At 32.9% G+C, this 18,274-nt stretch overlaps 2 protein-coding genes across 2 annotated transcripts; both read right to left on the bottom strand.

Annotated features, from left to right (window-relative positions):
* Positions 1-1,445: 1,445 nt before the first annotated feature.
* LOC148934017 (uncharacterized) lies at positions 1,446-4,961 on the bottom strand. The gene is made up of 15 exons (XM_089062810.1): positions 4,710-4,961; positions 4,185-4,304; positions 4,032-4,091; positions 3,824-3,892; positions 3,625-3,726; positions 3,453-3,536; positions 3,262-3,380; positions 2,977-3,195; positions 2,777-2,848; positions 2,601-2,667; positions 2,469-2,522; positions 2,288-2,377; positions 2,100-2,135; positions 1,924-1,962; positions 1,446-1,836 (listed from the first exon to the last, which is right to left on the bottom strand). The coding sequence occupies exons 1-15, from the start codon at positions 4,725-4,727 to the stop codon at positions 1,735-1,737; spliced, it is 1,251 nt and encodes a 416-aa protein (XP_088918936.1). The 5' UTR covers positions 4,728-4,961; the 3' UTR covers positions 1,446-1,734.
* Positions 4,962-13,725: 8,764 nt separating this feature from the next.
* Positions 13,726-17,597, bottom strand: FRS11 (FAR1-related sequence 11). Its single transcript, XM_048126030.2, has 4 exons — positions 17,387-17,597; positions 15,779-16,803; positions 14,900-15,343; positions 13,726-14,522 (listed from the first exon to the last, which is right to left on the bottom strand). Exons 2-4 carry the CDS (start codon positions 16,754-16,756, stop codon positions 13,905-13,907), a joined length of 2,040 nt encoding a protein of 679 aa, XP_047981987.1. The 5' UTR covers positions 16,757-16,803; positions 17,387-17,597; the 3' UTR covers positions 13,726-13,904.
* Between the last annotated feature and the right edge of the window lie 677 nt (positions 17,598-18,274).

The raw sequence follows: 18,274 nt of genomic DNA, 5'->3' as shown, positions 1-18,274 counted from the left end.
TATTTTGTTTACTCTTTATTCTTTTAGTTGTGAAGCACAAGATGAACTTTATCCTTTTTTTTTGTATGATTTATAATTTGCAAACTTAATCAGTGTTGACTATTTTTGTAGGTATATGGATCATTATTTCAAGAAACTTTCTTCCTTTGATTCTTCATCAGTTAAATGATTGCTTAGTTCCTTATATGGAAAATGATGTGTTTGTTAAAGTTACCAATGAAACTATTATGCAGCTATTTCAGAACATGAAGAATAGAAGACAAATGTAATAATGTGATTGCATTTAACTTTTACATTTTGAACCTTATAATTTAATTTATGTAATTTTTTTTAAGTTTAAATTTGGACCCTCCGTGATGAAATTTCTGGCTCCGCCACTACTTGGGATAGATGTAAAGCTAAACAAATTGCTTCTGCCCCAAGGACCGAAGACTGCGTTGGTTGTAAGAGGTGTGAATCCGCGTGTCCAACGAATTTTTTGAGTATTCGGGTTTATTTATGGCATGAAACAACTTGGAGTATGGATCTAGCTTATTGATAAATTCCATAAAACTCTACTTGAATCCATTTTTCTTCTTTTTTTTTATACCGACCAAATCCGTGCTCAAAATAAAATTCAATTGAGCAGCATCTAATAATTGCTACAAAGATTAAAAAGTTACTCCACTTTACCATTTTTTTGAAGTATCATGACTAAGTCTATAGCGAGTTAAGGCTAACATCGTAGCATTCATGATCTGGAGATAAAATAAGACTATTAACAACTCTTGTCTGTAACTATAAAGAGAATTAATCTTCTTTTATTTCATTTGCAAGAATGGCCTGGCATTTACCGAAATAGACTCATTAGATAATTTGATGGCGACTCAAACAAGATCACTTGAAGAAGATTATGGGTAACAAATACCAGTCCACTCATAAACACTTCATCGGACCATGGGACCCGAACACGCCAATCTTTCTTTGACGAACCTCTAACAAGGTCAGTATGACGGATGGCGCATCTCCGTGGACTATGTTGGTGGTGTGTTCTTTTGGAAAAACCTGATTTTCAAATCGTAATTCTACATTTAATCTCTTCAAATTTTAACCATATCATGTGAATCTTGATAATATGTCAATTTTTAAAGGCAGAAACATGGTCTTGGGACATTTTTTTTCCAAATCATTTACTACAAAACACACCTACATACACACAAAAAAACTCAAAATAACTAGGAAAAACAAATTCTAACACCATAACTGCATAACATAAGGTGAAAAAAGTTATGTGCTATAGATTTATTGTTGTTAGAAACTTAGAAAAGCTAAGTTGTTTTGATACTCAATCATCTAATTAATCTATTTTGTTAAACGGTGCAATTTCATGCTTGAAACTTTTTTAAGTATATCTATTCAAATGATTATTATAAACTGGTAACTAATGCAGCAAAATAAAATAGATATAACAAAAAGAAAGTAAAAAGACTTTATATTTCCAATTCGCTCATAAAAGAATGAAACAAAGATCGGCCTCAAAACGTTAGAAGATGTACAATTAAATAAAAATTAGAAAAAAAACCTCTATTTGAACTGTAGTTCTTGAAAATATAAAACCACCTGCAAAGACTGAGATGAATAGGCTATAATCTTGGAGCTCTTGAGTGAGATGTATATCTATGTTGTTTAGTTCCAGAAAAAGAATCCGCTATTGCTGGTGTTGTTTTGTATCTGTACATGTATAGAGATGGGTGGTTAATCCTGTTTGAAAGGATCCACCCAACATTCGTCCTCCATCACCGCCTTGTTCCATCTCCTCGTAAACGCCCTCATTTCAGCATACGACCGTTTGCGTATCTGCACATAAACGAATCATTATCGATCCTCTTTAATTAAAAAAATAAAAGCTGGTTTCAGCTTATGTGTATAAAGGAGAAGACTTACCCCTAATCTGTTGTTAAGCTTGTCCGATCTCGACCTCGTCTGCCCAAAAAATGCTTCAGTCACATAATGTACTAAAACAAATCTATTTTCTTTGGTAGGATCAACTAATTCATTAGCTAACTAATGTACATAGTTAAAATAAGTGATACTGGAAAACACGGGACAAAGGATCATACCAACTGTGGCGCGTTTGAATCTGATTCCGAGCTAGCCTGCGTTGACATTTACCACACATAGTCAATAGAAATTCATACAAACACTGATAATCTCTTTGTATGGAGACCAGGGGAATGAACATTATTAGTTCATCTGCATTATCTAAAAGAAAACAGAACAAGAGTGTATAATTTGTGCAATCGAAAACCTTGTTGTCTGGAAGGCCACCCAGGGTGGGGAGACCCCAGTGAATGACGTACTCTTCATCAACCACCCCAACTTTAACCGTTCGATCACCCTATATAATAAGATGGATGTGTTACACTTGTTCATTCATCTAAGTAGAAACTATAAACAGAAAGAGAGTGTGAATGAGTCGAATAACTTGCCTGTGCACAATAGCCAAGCTGTTTATCTAGGCCCCAAGCATGTATCAAATCATTCTGCAAAAACCATTACAGATCTTAAATACACATTCTTCAAGAACGATACAATAGAGCACAACAAAGGTTGTCATGTACCTGAATCATATACCAAGCACAGCGCCATGCTGCTCTCGAGAAAACAGGAGCCATCATTTCCACCCAACTGCACCACATTTACATTCTTTATGAAAACATACTCTCCAATTCATATAATGTGAGTATTATTTTTCCATATCTTCGAACATGAGAGTAAAAAGAGGGATTATTCTCACCCAACACAGGGTGGAGCAGTACTGTTTTCATCACACCTTCCAGATCCACCGCTGCTAAGCCTATAATATCTCCTGTTTAATTTGCCAATTACACTAGTAAAGATTCAAGCCATATACACAGCTACTACGATGGTAATGCTTCATATTTTATTTTTTAAGTGAAGTTTCTAGTTTATACTAGATGATAGATGTTTAGTAACCTGTGCACCCTTGATCTCCGGTTGCGTACAGTTATGTGATGATGTACTTCAGACTTATGGGAGTCGAGAGCAGGCTGTGATATTTCCAAGCCTTCCTCCTTGATAATAGCTAGGTACCTTTCCGGATGGAAATATTCAACTCCAAGGTCCTCGTCCCACAGGAAGATATAATCATATTCAGCAACAATATCCGGATGCAGAAAACGCTTGGCGAACCACCTGTGCAACCACCAAAATCAGACTATGCAAACAAAAACTTAACATGTTCATATTAAACATACATACCATTTTGTTTGGTTTGTGGCAGAGACGTGAATGACTGTGTTGCTCCATTCCATGTCGCCCCACTCATCCACAACATCATCGTAGTGAAAAAGCATTACATCAAAGTCTTGTGCCAGAAACTGCAAGTCAGAAAACATGACATGAGAGATATAATAAAAGACTCCAATTTCCTTCACAAAACTGAGAAATACCTTATTCACAATTTCCTTCACAAAACTCTTTTGCTTAAGCCCGACTGCCATGGCCAGCAATCCTGCTCTGTGTTTGGAGTTGCTCTGTGGTTCAAAAACACACTACACTTAGTAAATGCAACTTCAAAACATGCAACTTCAAAGATTAATGTTGGAGTGAAGTGAATCATACATTATCTGAAAGGGGGCCAGACAAAGAGTACATTTCCAAGTTTGAAGTTGAGGAAACAATTCCTTTTGGCAAAGCTTCCGAGCCAACAGGCCTGCATTTATCCTATAATAATGGAATCAGCGTCTTTCAGTAAGAAGCAGGCTTTGTGAGACAAAGGAATATATACTCAAAGAAGCATGTAGATATGATTTGGACCAACATTGCATTTGTCAAGCTGTGTTTTATCGGCCTCCGCCTTATCCACTCTGATACTAAGTATCGGCGATACCTACAATCACATATTAACAACTAAGTAGACTACAATATTTGGAAACTGTGACTGTGAGGGCCACTTCACTATGCCTCTAAACTAGTTAGAATTGATGGAAATCATTCAATTGATCAGAGAATAGTACTAATAAATTTACCTCACACTTGACATTCCCTGTATATTGCTCGGAAATATTTAATCCAATCCCAGGTGATAACTGCATTGATTAAAAAGGGATTCTTGATAAGCAAATTTGAGCCCCAATCACAATAAAAATATAAATGTAAATGTAAATGACAAAGACATATACCATTAAAGAATGGTTCCCGAGCCACACACTGCCAACGAAGAAAGCACTGGAGATCAAAGACATGGTAACCAAGAGACTGCATATATATGATCTAGTCTTAGATTCTGGTACCACAAAAACCTGAATTTGAAAAAAAAAAAACATTATCAAATAATGATACAGAATAACAATCATTGACCTCTAAGATGACTTTTCAAAGACCTCAAAAAGCCTAGTCAAGATCACTGAAATGATGGCTGCTAAAACTAGAACCACATAAAGAAAATCATACAAGTCTCTTCCCTCTTCAAAATCAAGAAAATAAAATAGCCCTAAATCAAGATTATAGCAATCAAGAAGGAATTAAGAACACCTCTATAATCTTATTCGGAATAGCAGGTCTAAAAATTCATCCTTTTTCCAAAAAATTGAGTGGTTTAGATTTTAAAATTAAGCAGAATCTGCAGCTCTCATATACCAATCAAAGGCAAAGTGATCACTGGAAAAGAGAAGAAACTTCAGAGATAGAGAGAGGGAGAGAATCACAGGATTGTAGGACTTCATGGTGCATGAAAAAGCTCAGAATGAGAAAATGAAGAAGAAAGATGGCCTTTTTAGCTTAGCCCTTTCAACTAATCATCAAGCAACGATCAGTCTTCTTCTCTTGTGTAACCATAAACTTTCAACGTATGAAACGTTACACGCATACGCGTATATATGTAGCGAATCTTTATCGAAAACAGCAAGCAGAGCGACGCCAGGTTGAATGTTTGTGTTGTTTTGAGGTTTAATTAACATTTTAGAGTAAATAATTTGGTTATTTAATGGTCGTGGAGGATCGTGAATCGGATTGTAAATTGTCATTTGCGGGAAAATGTTAAACTCGGTTGTGGGGTTTCGCCACGTGGGATGCGGTGGGGCCCTTTGGTGGGTCGTGAATAGGCGTGGAATTGGATTAATTCATTACACTTTTCTATGATTAGAAATGGGAAATGGGAAATGGAATTTAATTATTATTGGTTGGCACGCACGATAGTGATGTTTAAGAATATACGTTGTGATTAATGTGTAAATGTAAAGATTAGTTAGTGTTTATGGCTTAATATTTGTCATTAACGGCATGCTTGTTAGATAGAACAAACTAATTTGATTTCTTTATTTATAGATATTAAGACGTTTGTTTGATTTAAGGAAAATAATTGAGAATCGGATAAGAATGGAAATTTAAACAGCTTTCTAACATAATTGTTCCTTTTTAAGTATATTTTTAAAATTTTAAATTCTTACTTAATACTATATAATAATTCAATGTTATTGTTGTAATTATTAATTATAAATAATCACTTCCAAATTTATCTTATTTTTTATTATCTAACTTATATTATCAATCTATCTATACATATATAAAAGGCGAGTTTTGGCCGTAATTTGATATATTTAAAAGTTATGGGGTGAATTTGAATTATTATAAAATATGTAACTCTCATGAATATTTATTTAAATATTTTAATGCTTTGACTAATCTTTAAATAGGATAATGAGCATTTAACAAATTTTGTAACCTCTATTCTCTTAATTTTATAATTTATGATGTTTTAATTTCATGATTTCTCATATTCTAATTTTGTGCCTTTAAAAAGCATAGAGTTGTAGATGAATTACACATTCACCATTCTCTCTCAAGCTCTCAACATTTTATTGTATATTTTAGAGTATTGCTCAATTTTTGGAACTCCATCAAGTTCATCGGTGCCAGGGGGTTTGAGAAGTTATACACGTTAGGAGGAAGACGTTTCATCTTTGGGGATAATACGTCAATTCGAAAGTACTAACCGTGATGTACTTTGTCGTGCGGAAAGAGGGTTTTTCTCAACTAGACTTATAGTTCGGTTTATTTTATAATTTTCGTTGTAATTTCCATTTCATTTTTTTTATTGCAATAGTTAGAGTACTGCGTGTATATGGTTCGAGAATTCTATGCTAATATTTTTTACAATTCTTAGAGATGGAAGAATTGTAACATCCTTAACTCAAACAAGCATAATGTTTATCTTCATCTTTACACAATTTATTATTTTATATATTTATATTCCAACTTGTGCTGTAATTATATTATATGGTGTCTCAAAAATAATATTTTATGACTTATGATGAATTAATAAGTGGCGCATAATATGTATATTTGCAATGAGATAATTAAACCTTTCAAAATAGAGTTGATCAAACAATTAGTTGTTCAAACAATATAAAATAGTTTACAACCAAATTTTGGTTTACTAATAATACTATTGTTGAAATTAGGATTTGACACTTAATTGTTCCGGGATACTACTGATTTTCTATAGAGAATCTAATTATCTTATATATAGGTGATCAACTAAGTAAAATATATACTTATATTAAATATATTTTACAAAAAGAAAATTGGCAGCATTGAGAATTGTAAAGTAGCATAAAAAATAATATAGATTTTTCATATTCCAACAAGCCACGTTTAAATGTACAATAAATAAAGGTAAACGTTCCAACATTCAAAAGGGCTATCATTATTCATTAATATAATAGTGTTAATTCAACCAATTAATGTAATATTTTTTGTATAGTTTATCATTTGAATTTTTTTATGTTCATAGTTTTGACATTTTGAATATTATGAGTTATCGATTTATTATTTGTTAAAAGTGTGATATACATTATTTTTAGTTGAGAAATATGAAGGATTGTTTTAAACATATTTTTTAAATGTGTCTAACACTTGATATAGTCTCTTCATCGTTGTCCAAATAATTGTGTCTACCTTGATTCCATTTCAAATATGTTTAATTTTATGTTTTTAAGTGTAAAATGCATCGAGAAGCATATATTTATTGAATTTTTATATGTATATTTTTCTATTTTTAAATTTTATATAGTTATATTTTTATATTTTAATTAGTCAATTAACAATTTTAAAATATGTGATAAAAAAAATATTTTATTGTGCATCGCACGTGGGTTAAGACTAGTTAATATAATTCTCCACTTTAACTACTACTAGTATTTATTACTATCATTTTTATCAAACGAATACAAAAAAGTCAACGGAAATGCTACAGTGGGACGAAGGGAGTATAATTTTAAATCATGGACGTTATTATTAATACTATTATTATTATACTATATAATAATTCAATGAAAATGTGAATTAATTAATTACATTTAATTGATTAATATAATTTCAGAATACCACTATTTTTTTCTTGATATTTTTAATATACGATAGTAATTCACAACATTACAAACATGCCATGATTATAAACATAACTTCATTTTTCAAATATTGCAAAATTAGTTTGATTGTTGGGTGTAACTTGAGTAATAATCTAGATTTTGATGTGAAAAACTGAAATCGATGTAGATCTTATAATTTACTTTGAGATTTCGTGAAAATAGATTTCTAATTGAACATAAATACGATGTCATATTATTGTGTAGGTCTATGCCAAAATTGCATTGCTACAATGTTAATATACGAGTTTTTAATTGCTCTTGCAACTTAACCGAAAAACTAGACCATAAAATACAATACTTTTGGGGCCGTTTGTTTTTGAGAAAAGTCATGTTATTGTTAATTTGCTCCCTACATCCACTATTTAAAGAGTCTTTTGACTCAAATTTTAATAAATTGTTTGACTTTATTAAAAAAATTAAAAGGAGAAAATGAATAGAAAACTCATTTATAATAGTATTAGTTTTATATTGAATTGTGAGTGTAAAAAGTTGGTGTAATGTGAGATCCGCACACTAAAAATGCAAAAAGTAAATGGTTCTGTGAATCGTTGACAATCCAAAATGAAAAAATAGTTCTTTTAATGATGGACATCGAAAGTATGATAAAATCCGAAATATAATTTCACGGAACATTATTTTTTCAGATTACTTAAATGTGTAGAAATATTAAAGAAAACTACACTATGGTTTTAAATTTATATTAATAAATTCAATTCAATTTATAACCAACCAATATAATAACTGAATTAACTAATTGGCATATAACTGAAGAAATTTTTATTAATATAATAATTGTAATAATATTAATCATATAACCCATGATTTTAAAATTACATTAAGATTAACATAATAATTAATAGAAAACATACCAATTGTCATATATTAGAATTATTTACGATTCATAATTTTAATCACTAGATTAAGTTTTTGATGATAAATTATTAATTGATAAGTAAGATAATAAATAATATTAAAATAAACTGATTACTACTTTATGTGAAACGTATTTAATTTTTTATCTTCTTAGTTCCCAATTCATTAAAATATTTTCCTTTCTTCCCCTTCAATTTATTGTCACCGATTGACTCGGCTCGAGTTATAAACTATATTATACTTTTTTGTTTGTCAAAAAAAAAATAGATAAAGTTATAAATGACGAGTTTTAATACGCAATTGATAAAGTAAAAAAGAGAAGAAAAATGTGGCATGGAAGCGGTACTAGTGGATTATGAAATCCACGTTTAGAATGATATGTAGGGTTAGTATTTATTTAAAATTTTTTGTATTTAAAATTGGTCTAATTTTGATGGACACCCAAAATAATAAAATTAGTCTATATTTTATCGACGAAAATAGTACTAATATATAAAAGAAAAATGGATGGAAAAATTAGTTGAGAAGTCCTGCTTTTTGATACTAGTAGTACTATTATATATAATAAACTATAACTGACATATATTAATACTAGAATATTGAGTCTATTACCAAAAAATAATAAGTAAAATATCTAGTTATATACTCCACGATAAAGTATGAATGAGATAGATGAATAGAATATGAAAAGTATTACTAAAAATACTAAATAAAAAATAAATATGACGAATATTGTCAGACAGACTGAAAGTGACACTAGTGAAAAGTAATGACGAATGATACAACAAAATGACAAAATGACTTCAGCACTATGAAACAATGGGAGTTACACATGCACAATGTATTGACTTTTTACGAAAGAAGAAATGTGTTGACTTTTACTATAAGGAGAAATGACTCAACTAATATGAAATAAGAGTATATCAACATGACAAAATGACTCCACTACTATGAAACGAATGGATTAAGCAGCAACACTCACACATACACAATACATATTTGTACATACACCGTTATATATACACATACATAAACATAGAGATGCCCAAAGTTTTCGGTTCGGGCGATTAACCGTGGAACCGTAACCGGCGGTTTCGATTCCGAAAACCGTGAGATTTAAATCGAATCAAAACCGTCACTTTTGGAATCGTGGTTCGGTTCAGGTTCCAAAATTCCGAAACTGAAACCGTGCCAGGACCACCGAAAAATCGTGAAACCGAGCCAAAACTGTAAAAACCCGCCGGAACTGGCGGTTCGGAACCGTGAAAAACCGTAAAAAACCACCAGAAAACTGGCGGTTCCGAACCGTAATCATAACCGCCGGATTTGGAACCGAAACAGTAACCGCGAAACACCCTCGCAATTCGGTTCCGGTTCAACAATTTCTAAAACCGGAACCGGCGGTTCCGAACTATAACCACCGGTTCCAGATCCGTGGGCATCTCTACGTAAACACCGTACACACACTACAAGCAAAGAGACAACTAATACACATTGCTTACACATGCACAATTACACACTACACAAATATTTAAGGACAAAAGTGATATTTAGTCTCTAAGTAAATAATCAATATTGGACAAAAGTGATATTTACTCTAAAATTAGTGAAAGTGGTTCGTCCTTTTATCCCGTTTTCTAAAGATAATTTATTTAGAAAAAAATACATCGTCGTATGAAAATTCAGTAATGGTGCAATATTGTTCATGCGCATATGCTTACAAAGTTGCATATGCATGCCTCAAAAGGTCAACTTTTAACAGCTGCAGATATTATATTACTCCTATTATTTTTATTTATTAACTATATAAGTCGCTTTTGTGTGCGGTGGTTGTATTATACACAATTGACATAAGTTATATTTTTAGGTCGAAAAATAATTGAATTTGTAAATACGTACGTAACATGAAAGTGACCAATATTCCAACTCTTACTAATAATCCATTATAAATCCACTTGACTTCAACTTGAAGCGTCCTAATATTACTATAAAGCACCGCACTATTTATTATATCATGTGGTTATTAGTAGTATTATAATTTGCAATATTTTAATTTTGTTATTTTAAGATATTCACATGATTAATGCATCACTTGCTCGAATTATTGTTATGCTTATGCAGGATACTACTTGTAATATTCCATGACTTTCTTCAATTATAGTTCGTATTTTTAAGTTAGAAAGTAAACTCGTAATTTTGGCGCCACGTATACAGAAGATAATTACATTCATTCATATATAACATGTGAATTGTCGACAAATACATAAAATTATAGTGGTAAATATATGTCGGGAATATTATTATTATAGGAAAATAATGGAGTAATAAAATATTTGGTAGGTCAAAAACAGAACATTCTATTACGTATAAATTACTCAATCATATGCGAGAACACATTGTACCGTTGTTTCTGGTTTAGACTTTGACTAAACTGAAGGCAAAACTACGTGCACGTAATTTCATTCTATAGCTACTTGCATTGCATGTTCTATCAACCCATAATCATGATTGTATTTACTTAACCAAAAACAAAAGGCTGTCTAGTCTACGTATTTGTCACGTACGTAGTTTCAATGGCATGGGTTGAAGAAATATTAAAAAAAGCACGTGAAAAAAAAGTTAATAGAATATATGAGTCTTGTATATATTATTTTTAAATGAAATGTGAATAGAATGCGAGACTCTATTACCATAGGTCCTATTCTAATGCTTATAACACCCTAATCCAAAATTAAGACTAAATCTCAACCCTTGGATTTTAAAATGAGTGGATGAGATTAAAGCTCACAAATCTCAATAAATAGTAGACAAAATATCAACAAAAGGGTAATATCGTCATTATGTTATCATATGATAATTTTCGTGGGTGTTTTTTTATATCAACATTGTGTATTACAAATATCAACAATATGACATTAGAATATCAATACAAGGACAAGAAAATATCAACACATTTTTATTGAGATTGGACATGCATAATATTGAGATTTTGCCTATAATATATTGAGATTTTTTGGTGCATTCGTTGATAAAAGCTGTTTATCAACATGTACGAAAACTGAAATATAATTTATCAAATTTCATCACCCGAACATCGTCGGAACATATGCAATTGAGATCTCGTTGGAATCCTTATTAAATTATCTTTAATTTGATATATTTTTTGCGAAAAAATAATTTAAATTAAGAGAGTTACGTAAATTTAAAGATTTGAGATGATTTTGAGGAGAGAAAAAGTAGTTAGTTATAATTCCTACATATAAGATTTGACATTAATACCCTTTTAATTTAATTAATAATTATTTAAATTTAAAATATATTACACCTGCCCAAGATCTTCTAATCTAATGGTTAAAAATTGGTCTCAATCACCTAGAAACCGCCAACATGGGTTGAACCGGTCGAACCGGCCGGTCAAACCGGTTCAACCGTGAATCGGAAACCAGTTTTTACTTTACAAAATAATTTTTGAATATTTGTTGTTGGCAAAACTTGAACCCATGACCTCTTCTCTATGTACCAACACTTTTACCACTCTACCATATGACCATTTTGAAATAATATGAACATTAATCACTCTTATACACTAAAAATGATATTTTTATCCACATAAAATAATAATTCATTTTAATTTTTATTCTTTTAAGAAATTATTAATTATGCTTTAATAATCACTAGATTTTTCCAATATACTTATGAGTACATAAATTTAATATGGTTTTATATGTAAATAGTATTACTTGATATTAATATTTATCTTGTACTATATACTTAATTTATATACACTAACCATTGATATTAATATTTTTACATAAAATAACTAATTATTCATGTTTAATTATTACTTAATATAATATTATTTCGTTCAATACACTTTTTTAGTTACAATGGAATTTATCTATTTATATATAAAATATTAAATTTTTTATCTACAATAAGTAATGAATCATATATTTAATTTTATTTACCAACAAAAATATTTATGAAACTTAGTTTTTTATTACTAAATTTTAATATTTACATCACAACTAAAATATACGGTTAATATCTTTGATATATTATTGATCATATGTAAATTTAATATATTTTGTATATTTGTATACTTAATTATATGTATTTGCAACATGAAAACGGTTCGACCAGTGATTGAACCGGTTGGACCGGTTAAACCATGAATCAGTAGCTTTGCCGGTTCACTGGCTGATCCGATTTATAAAACATTGCCATTTATGGTAAAAGTGAATCGGGACTCCTATTCTTGGACGGACTAAAATGGGAAAACGGGACTCCTATTTGCGAACGGAGGGAGTAATTTCTATACTATTAAAGTATATTCTTTTCACAGGTTTAACTGATTTACCATCGTACTCCGGCCAGGCAGCCACAATGACTCCCCTTGGCTGTCACCCAGACGTACCACCAATTCAAGACCGGCGGTTACGATCTTACTGATCAAAACTAGGGGTGATTATGAATGAGGTTGAAAGCCTGGTAATTGAAATTTTCGATCTCTATTAGTGATTACGAAAAACTTCGAACTATCAATCGGTTACCATCGAATAACCGATATATAATAAATATAAATATTGTATAGTTTTTACTTTCAAAGTGTATATGTAGCTCGGTGGTTATAGTGTCTACCTTCTAAGTTCTAACCATAGGGGTGGTTGTAGCTATAATCACGTTTAAGCCTTACAAACATGCCACAGCCATAGATAATTAGTGGTGACATTTTAGTGAACTAACTAAAAGCAAATATGTCCCCACTACGGTTCTTCATCTGGGGGCCTTCCGGGATCGATTAACTGCCATGTCAGTTAAGCTATTAACCAAGCCGACCTTACACGCAGCTCAGAACCACAAGATCATGGTTTTTGAACCAAAAATCAGCGTTCCGATTCAAAACTAATGATTTTTGGAAGTTACAGTTCAGTTCTAGGTCCGAAGTGTTTCCACTTTAAGATTTCAAGTTAAAATAAAGAAAAAAGAAAATTCAATATCACTACTGTAATACAACAATTCTATGCGTAAATTGTTGATTTTGTGTCAAAATCTGCCTATTTTATGCTCCAAAACATGTCTCTATACCTGTAGCCTAACCTAGACTTGCTGTTACCTCAAAAGTCGTCGTAACCGTTGAACCAACGAGTAACCGCCGATTTTAGGTTTGGGAAATGTTAATCTCAACATCTCTCACAATTCGAAAATCTGGGGTTGGAACTTATGTCCTTCAATTGATTCCTTATATTGCATTTCATACAAGACGATCCCAATTCAAATTGAGAACGCCAAGCGGTTCATAATCGACTATTCAAATCTTGTTTATGGTTAACCATGCCCAGACCGCGTTGCGGGCATGCCACCATACATTTAATCGCAACCTGAAAATGGTTTCAATCAACCCAAACCAACCACAAGCTGACAAGCAATCTTAGTATATTTTCTCCACATCGGAATTCTAGCCGAGCAATCTTAAGAAATGTGATGAACTCACGGGCAGTTCTATTCCTTTTACAAGGACTAGTCCGATTGATAATTTAATAATCTACAAAGTTTTCTGGGAATGGACCTTTGTTCCGTTGCCATATATATCCTCTTTTAAGCAAGTGTGCGATTTGTGGAAGAGAGTTCTCTCATACTCAGACTCGTAACAGGTTGTTCCCTAATCCGAGATAGAAGAACAGACACATGCTCTGTTGCCAAATCTAACCGTTCTTTTGATTTCGCGGATTCTGTTACAAGACTTGACACCATGCTCTGCAACAGCTGCATCCTCTCCGCATGATCGTTCCGGGGAGCGTGAAGATGTCTGTTGAGAGGCATGCTTCGCCGCCAGCGTAGGGGCAGATACCTTTCTGGAATTTGGAAGCAATTCCCAGTTGACAGAACTCGGAGAGCATGCCTACAGAGGATTCCAGAGAACTCAAATTGGTGGCAGCTGCAACTGATGATCCCTTCCCGTGGAACCCAATACACTTTTCGACCTCCTTCGAGCTTTGTATGGTGCCTGACAAGGAAACAGTCTTCCATCTGGTATGACGCGTAATGGGCAGCCATAACAAGTTGTTCTTGGAGCTTTGAGAAAGCAAAAGGTGTGAGAACTGAGGCAGCATGTGATTCCATTGGAGCTCCTGTTTTCAGGCTAATGTTTTGGATATTTTGCTGCATCGTCTGTTGCTCTCCAGCTTGATCCTTGAAATCCACAGCTACAGCTACCTGATCATAAATCAAAGGAAGTAAGAACCACACCAACATTTCTGAGATTGAAAGCAGAACATTAATCTTAAAGGAAACATGTCATTCATGCATCAGATTCACTAGAGTTTGCCCAAACTACTCTCTGATGATTTTACATGTCTTCCAAATTTATTGAGGAGAAATATGAAGAGTAGTAGTACTAGACAAACAAGGAAGACTTCTGCTTCATAGAGGACTGCACAAAGTCAAACCTGTGTCGTAAATGTTCAGTGACCCAGCATAAAAAAAATTAAACATAAACCTAATTCTTTCCATGGGCAGGATGGTGTCAAAGGAGAGGAGAAATAATATGCAAGTTAAATAAAACTAGTATGCAGTTTAGCTAGAGAGCTCACTTGTTCTACGAACTGTGCAAGTCGAGTCTGGGCACTTAAAAACCGTTGAATAAAAGCATTTATTGATTTTGACTGGCCGGGAGTGGTCAATCCTGCAAAAAAGTGGCTTCTCAAGTATGGAAGCGCCCAAAGATGTCGCAAGGCATACAAACTAGCTATATGCCTGTTTGTGTGCAGACCAAAAGAGTTCACCATATCTCTCCAACCCAGTTCAAAATCTTCAATGGTTTCCAGGTTATAGAGTCGATAGAACTCAGCCTTCCAGTCATTATACCGTTCTCCAAGAACAGCATTGAACCATGAAGGGAATTTCGCCACAGTAAGCCATATGCAAAGTGCATGTTTGGTGGTTGGCATCTCCATTCCTATTGCTTCTTTTAGGCACATATTTTGGTCGGTCAATATTGTTTGGGGAGCTTTCCCATTCATAAATCCTAAGAAAGCCTTGTATATTCAAACAGAAACTTCAAAGTTAGTACAGATACATCAAGGGCACATCAACTAAATGGGAAATATATCCACAGATATATAGATACTTTAGCCAATACACTATCCCCCTTTCAACACACACAGAGAGATACCATATACTACTTCTTATTCCTTTCTCGGTTTTTTTTCTTCTCCATGTTACATGTTGAATGGACTTGAATTGGTAATAGTGTTTTAATGGATAGAATATCATCTTAGAAGGGACACCATTTATTTGGCTCAGTGTGGTAGTTGAACACTACATACAAGAAGGCACTAGTATATGATAAATTAACTGAGACATTAATGACTAAACTCTGGTGTAAATAGCTGACTTCAAAACAGCAAATAGCATTAACAGAAACAGTTGCAAGTTAGTTTCTAAAGCAAGCATTATAGTCTCCATATTACCTTCAACGCCCAGGAGAATGACCTCAAATTTTCCTCACGAAGAAGTACGCAGCCAAAGAAGCAGGGCATACCATAATTGTTCATTCCTACCCATATTCCAAGAGGCATGTCAAAAGCAGTTAATCGATGTGTTGTATCAAAGACCACAGCATCACCAAAAATTTCATATGACTGGATAGATGAGGCATATGACCAAGCTATATTCTCCAATCTCCCACTAGAATCAAGTGTAAACTCAAACTTAAAATTGGGATCTTTATCCCTAATATTTCTGCACATTTTAAGTAAATCTATGCTCTCATCCTCAGGATCTACTTTTCTGAAAGACTGTAGCAAATTCCGAACATCTTTCTCAGTAAATGGAAGATATCCAGGCTCAATGCATTTTTCAAGTTCAAGCAGCCTCATCATTTGTTGCACTGAGATTCCAGTCTTGGCAAACATGAGAATTCGGTTCTTGTCAGATTCTGAAATTGTGCGATATGCAGGAAGAAAACGCACTTGATTTGGTTCAAGAAGTTCATGGTTGTGGTGATTTGCAAATCCAGTGACTCGCCATTCAGGTACTCCTAATTCAGTTGACTTGCTTATACGCATGTATGCTTGACATCCACACCGAGACGATTTTCTGTTTCTTTGTGGTTTACTATCATTTGAATTTTTGGTGGGAGTATTTCCTGCACGATGGCACACAAAGTAACGCCTTGTGAGACCTTTCCCAACACCATCCTTGCCCTCTGTTCGGTGGCGCCTGATTGAAAACCCACAGCGCTTTGCAAATTCACTATAGAACTCATAAGCAGCATCATGAGTTACAAATCTTTGACCAATATATGGAATTGCATCATTTGTTGTCTCCAAGGACAGTCTGGTCTCATCTGGAGAATCCTCGGAGCTGCTTGCTTCATCAAGTGATAAGGACCTTTGATCTGAGGGATCGTCATAAACCAGCATCATCTGCCCAGCCTCTTCAGACATTGTAGTCTTTGTCAGGGGGGTTTAGCAAATGCTATTGTCAGCCATTTCTAAACAAAAACATTGTTAAACTAATCAGTGACGGTGCGAATGCACAATATTGAGACATGAATTGCAACAGTTACAGACAAGAAATCTCTCATCACATTAATCCAACAACTGTCTAACTAAAACCAAAGGAAAGGAAAAGATTTAATGAGCATGAAGTAGCATTTTCAGAGAGAAGATGTGACAATAGTATCACTATGAATACAGATAGCTGAACATAATATAGGAGCAGAAAAAAGGCAAAATGGCATCACCGAGGCCATCTGTAACACACGGTAACTACCTTCTCGACCATCAAATACATTCTAACATTAACTTTCACTCATATAAGCAAAATTTAACGGTATGACGAATTAATTCACAGCATGAAAAATAGTACTCCATACAACAATCCAAATCCGAATAGCAGCTTGTAGCAATGGCATTTCACATAAATCGCACTGTAACATCTAGCTTTTCAATAAAATTCAAAACGAGTAATCATAAAGGCAAAGTCTCTAAGTTTCGAAATGTATCTAAATTTGGCATGAAACCGAAACAAATTGAAGGAGAAATCGATAAGAGAAACAGCGAAAATCAAGGCACCTGTCTTTGAGATTAATCGTGGCACCAATCGATCTCCATGTGATATATTGTGTACCGATACGTATACATGTACGTATACAAATCCAAAGGGACTATGAGAACATGATTAAAACTGAAATCGCAAGTGAGCTCAGGATTGATCGACTGAGAAAGAAGAAGAAGAAAGAAGGAAAGTTAAAAGCGAGGGATAGAAACCCTAATGTGCGCAGGGATGTTAATTTATTTGTGGCGCACGATGCTATATGGCGCCACCAATAAGTCTAACTTAATCATTAACACGTTTTCATTAGAACTTTATTAACACGATTTATAAAAACTGTTAGGAGTAATTAATAAATATTTAATTTGTCTGAAAAATATTCACCTCTTCAATTATGTTACGTGCCCCATTTTCATTTTAAGGAATTTCCTATTAATATCTCATAATTTTCATTTTACTTTTAATATTTTTGGTAAATGAGATTCTCATTTTATTAATTCATTTCATTAATATTTTATTATAAACTGAATATACGAAAATATAATTCAGATTTTGTTAAGTTTTTCACTTATTTTTTTATATACTCAACTCGAGCTAAAGTGACACATAATAAAAAAAAATATGTACTCCTATGTTAAAATTAAAAAGAAAAATTAAGCCGTAGTTAGTGTAGTGTGAATACATGAATTTTCAGAGTTTTTTTTTATATTTGTCCAAACTTTGTTTTTTTAAGTCCAAATACACGAACTTTCGAATTGTTTGATTTACTATTTTCTAAAATAAATTGGACAGAAATTGAAAGTGACAAATTAAAAAATATTTTGATAAAAATTAATAATACCACATCGTTTGCTCGTCTGTGTCTTCCCATTCTTCTTCCATTCATAGATAGCTTTATTCGCATATCA

This window comes from Salvia hispanica, chromosome 1, assembly GCF_029641045.1.
Source record: "Salvia hispanica isolate PSC_SH4W2 chromosome 1, Shi_PSC_v1, whole genome shotgun sequence".
Taxonomy (NCBI): Eukaryota; Viridiplantae; Streptophyta; class Magnoliopsida; order Lamiales; family Lamiaceae; genus Salvia; species Salvia hispanica.
Note: the sequence above shows the minus strand (reverse complement) of the source record. Positions and strands in the feature narration are given on the sequence as shown.

Coding starts and splice junctions, on each gene's coding strand:
- LOC148934017 (XM_089062810.1), bottom strand. Junction 3,727..3,823: donor CACAGCTTGACAAATGCAAT/GTTGGTCCAAAT, acceptor CCATTATTATAG/GATAAATGCAGGCCTGTTGG. Junction 2,849..2,976: donor CGGAGATCAAGGGTGCACAG/GTTACTAAACAT, acceptor CAAATTAAACAG/GAGATATTATAGGCTTAGCA.
- FRS11 (XM_048126030.2), bottom strand. CDS start 16,756: ATGTCTGAAGAGGCTGGGCAGATGATGCTGGTTTATGACGATCCCTCA. Junction 15,344..15,778: donor CATTCTCCTGGGCGTTGAAG/GTAATATGGAGA, acceptor TGAATATACAAG/GCTTTCTTAGGATTTATGAA. Junction 14,523..14,899: donor TTGCACAGTTCGTAGAACAA/GTGAGCTCTCTA, acceptor ATTTATGATCAG/GTAGCTGTAGCTGTGGATTT.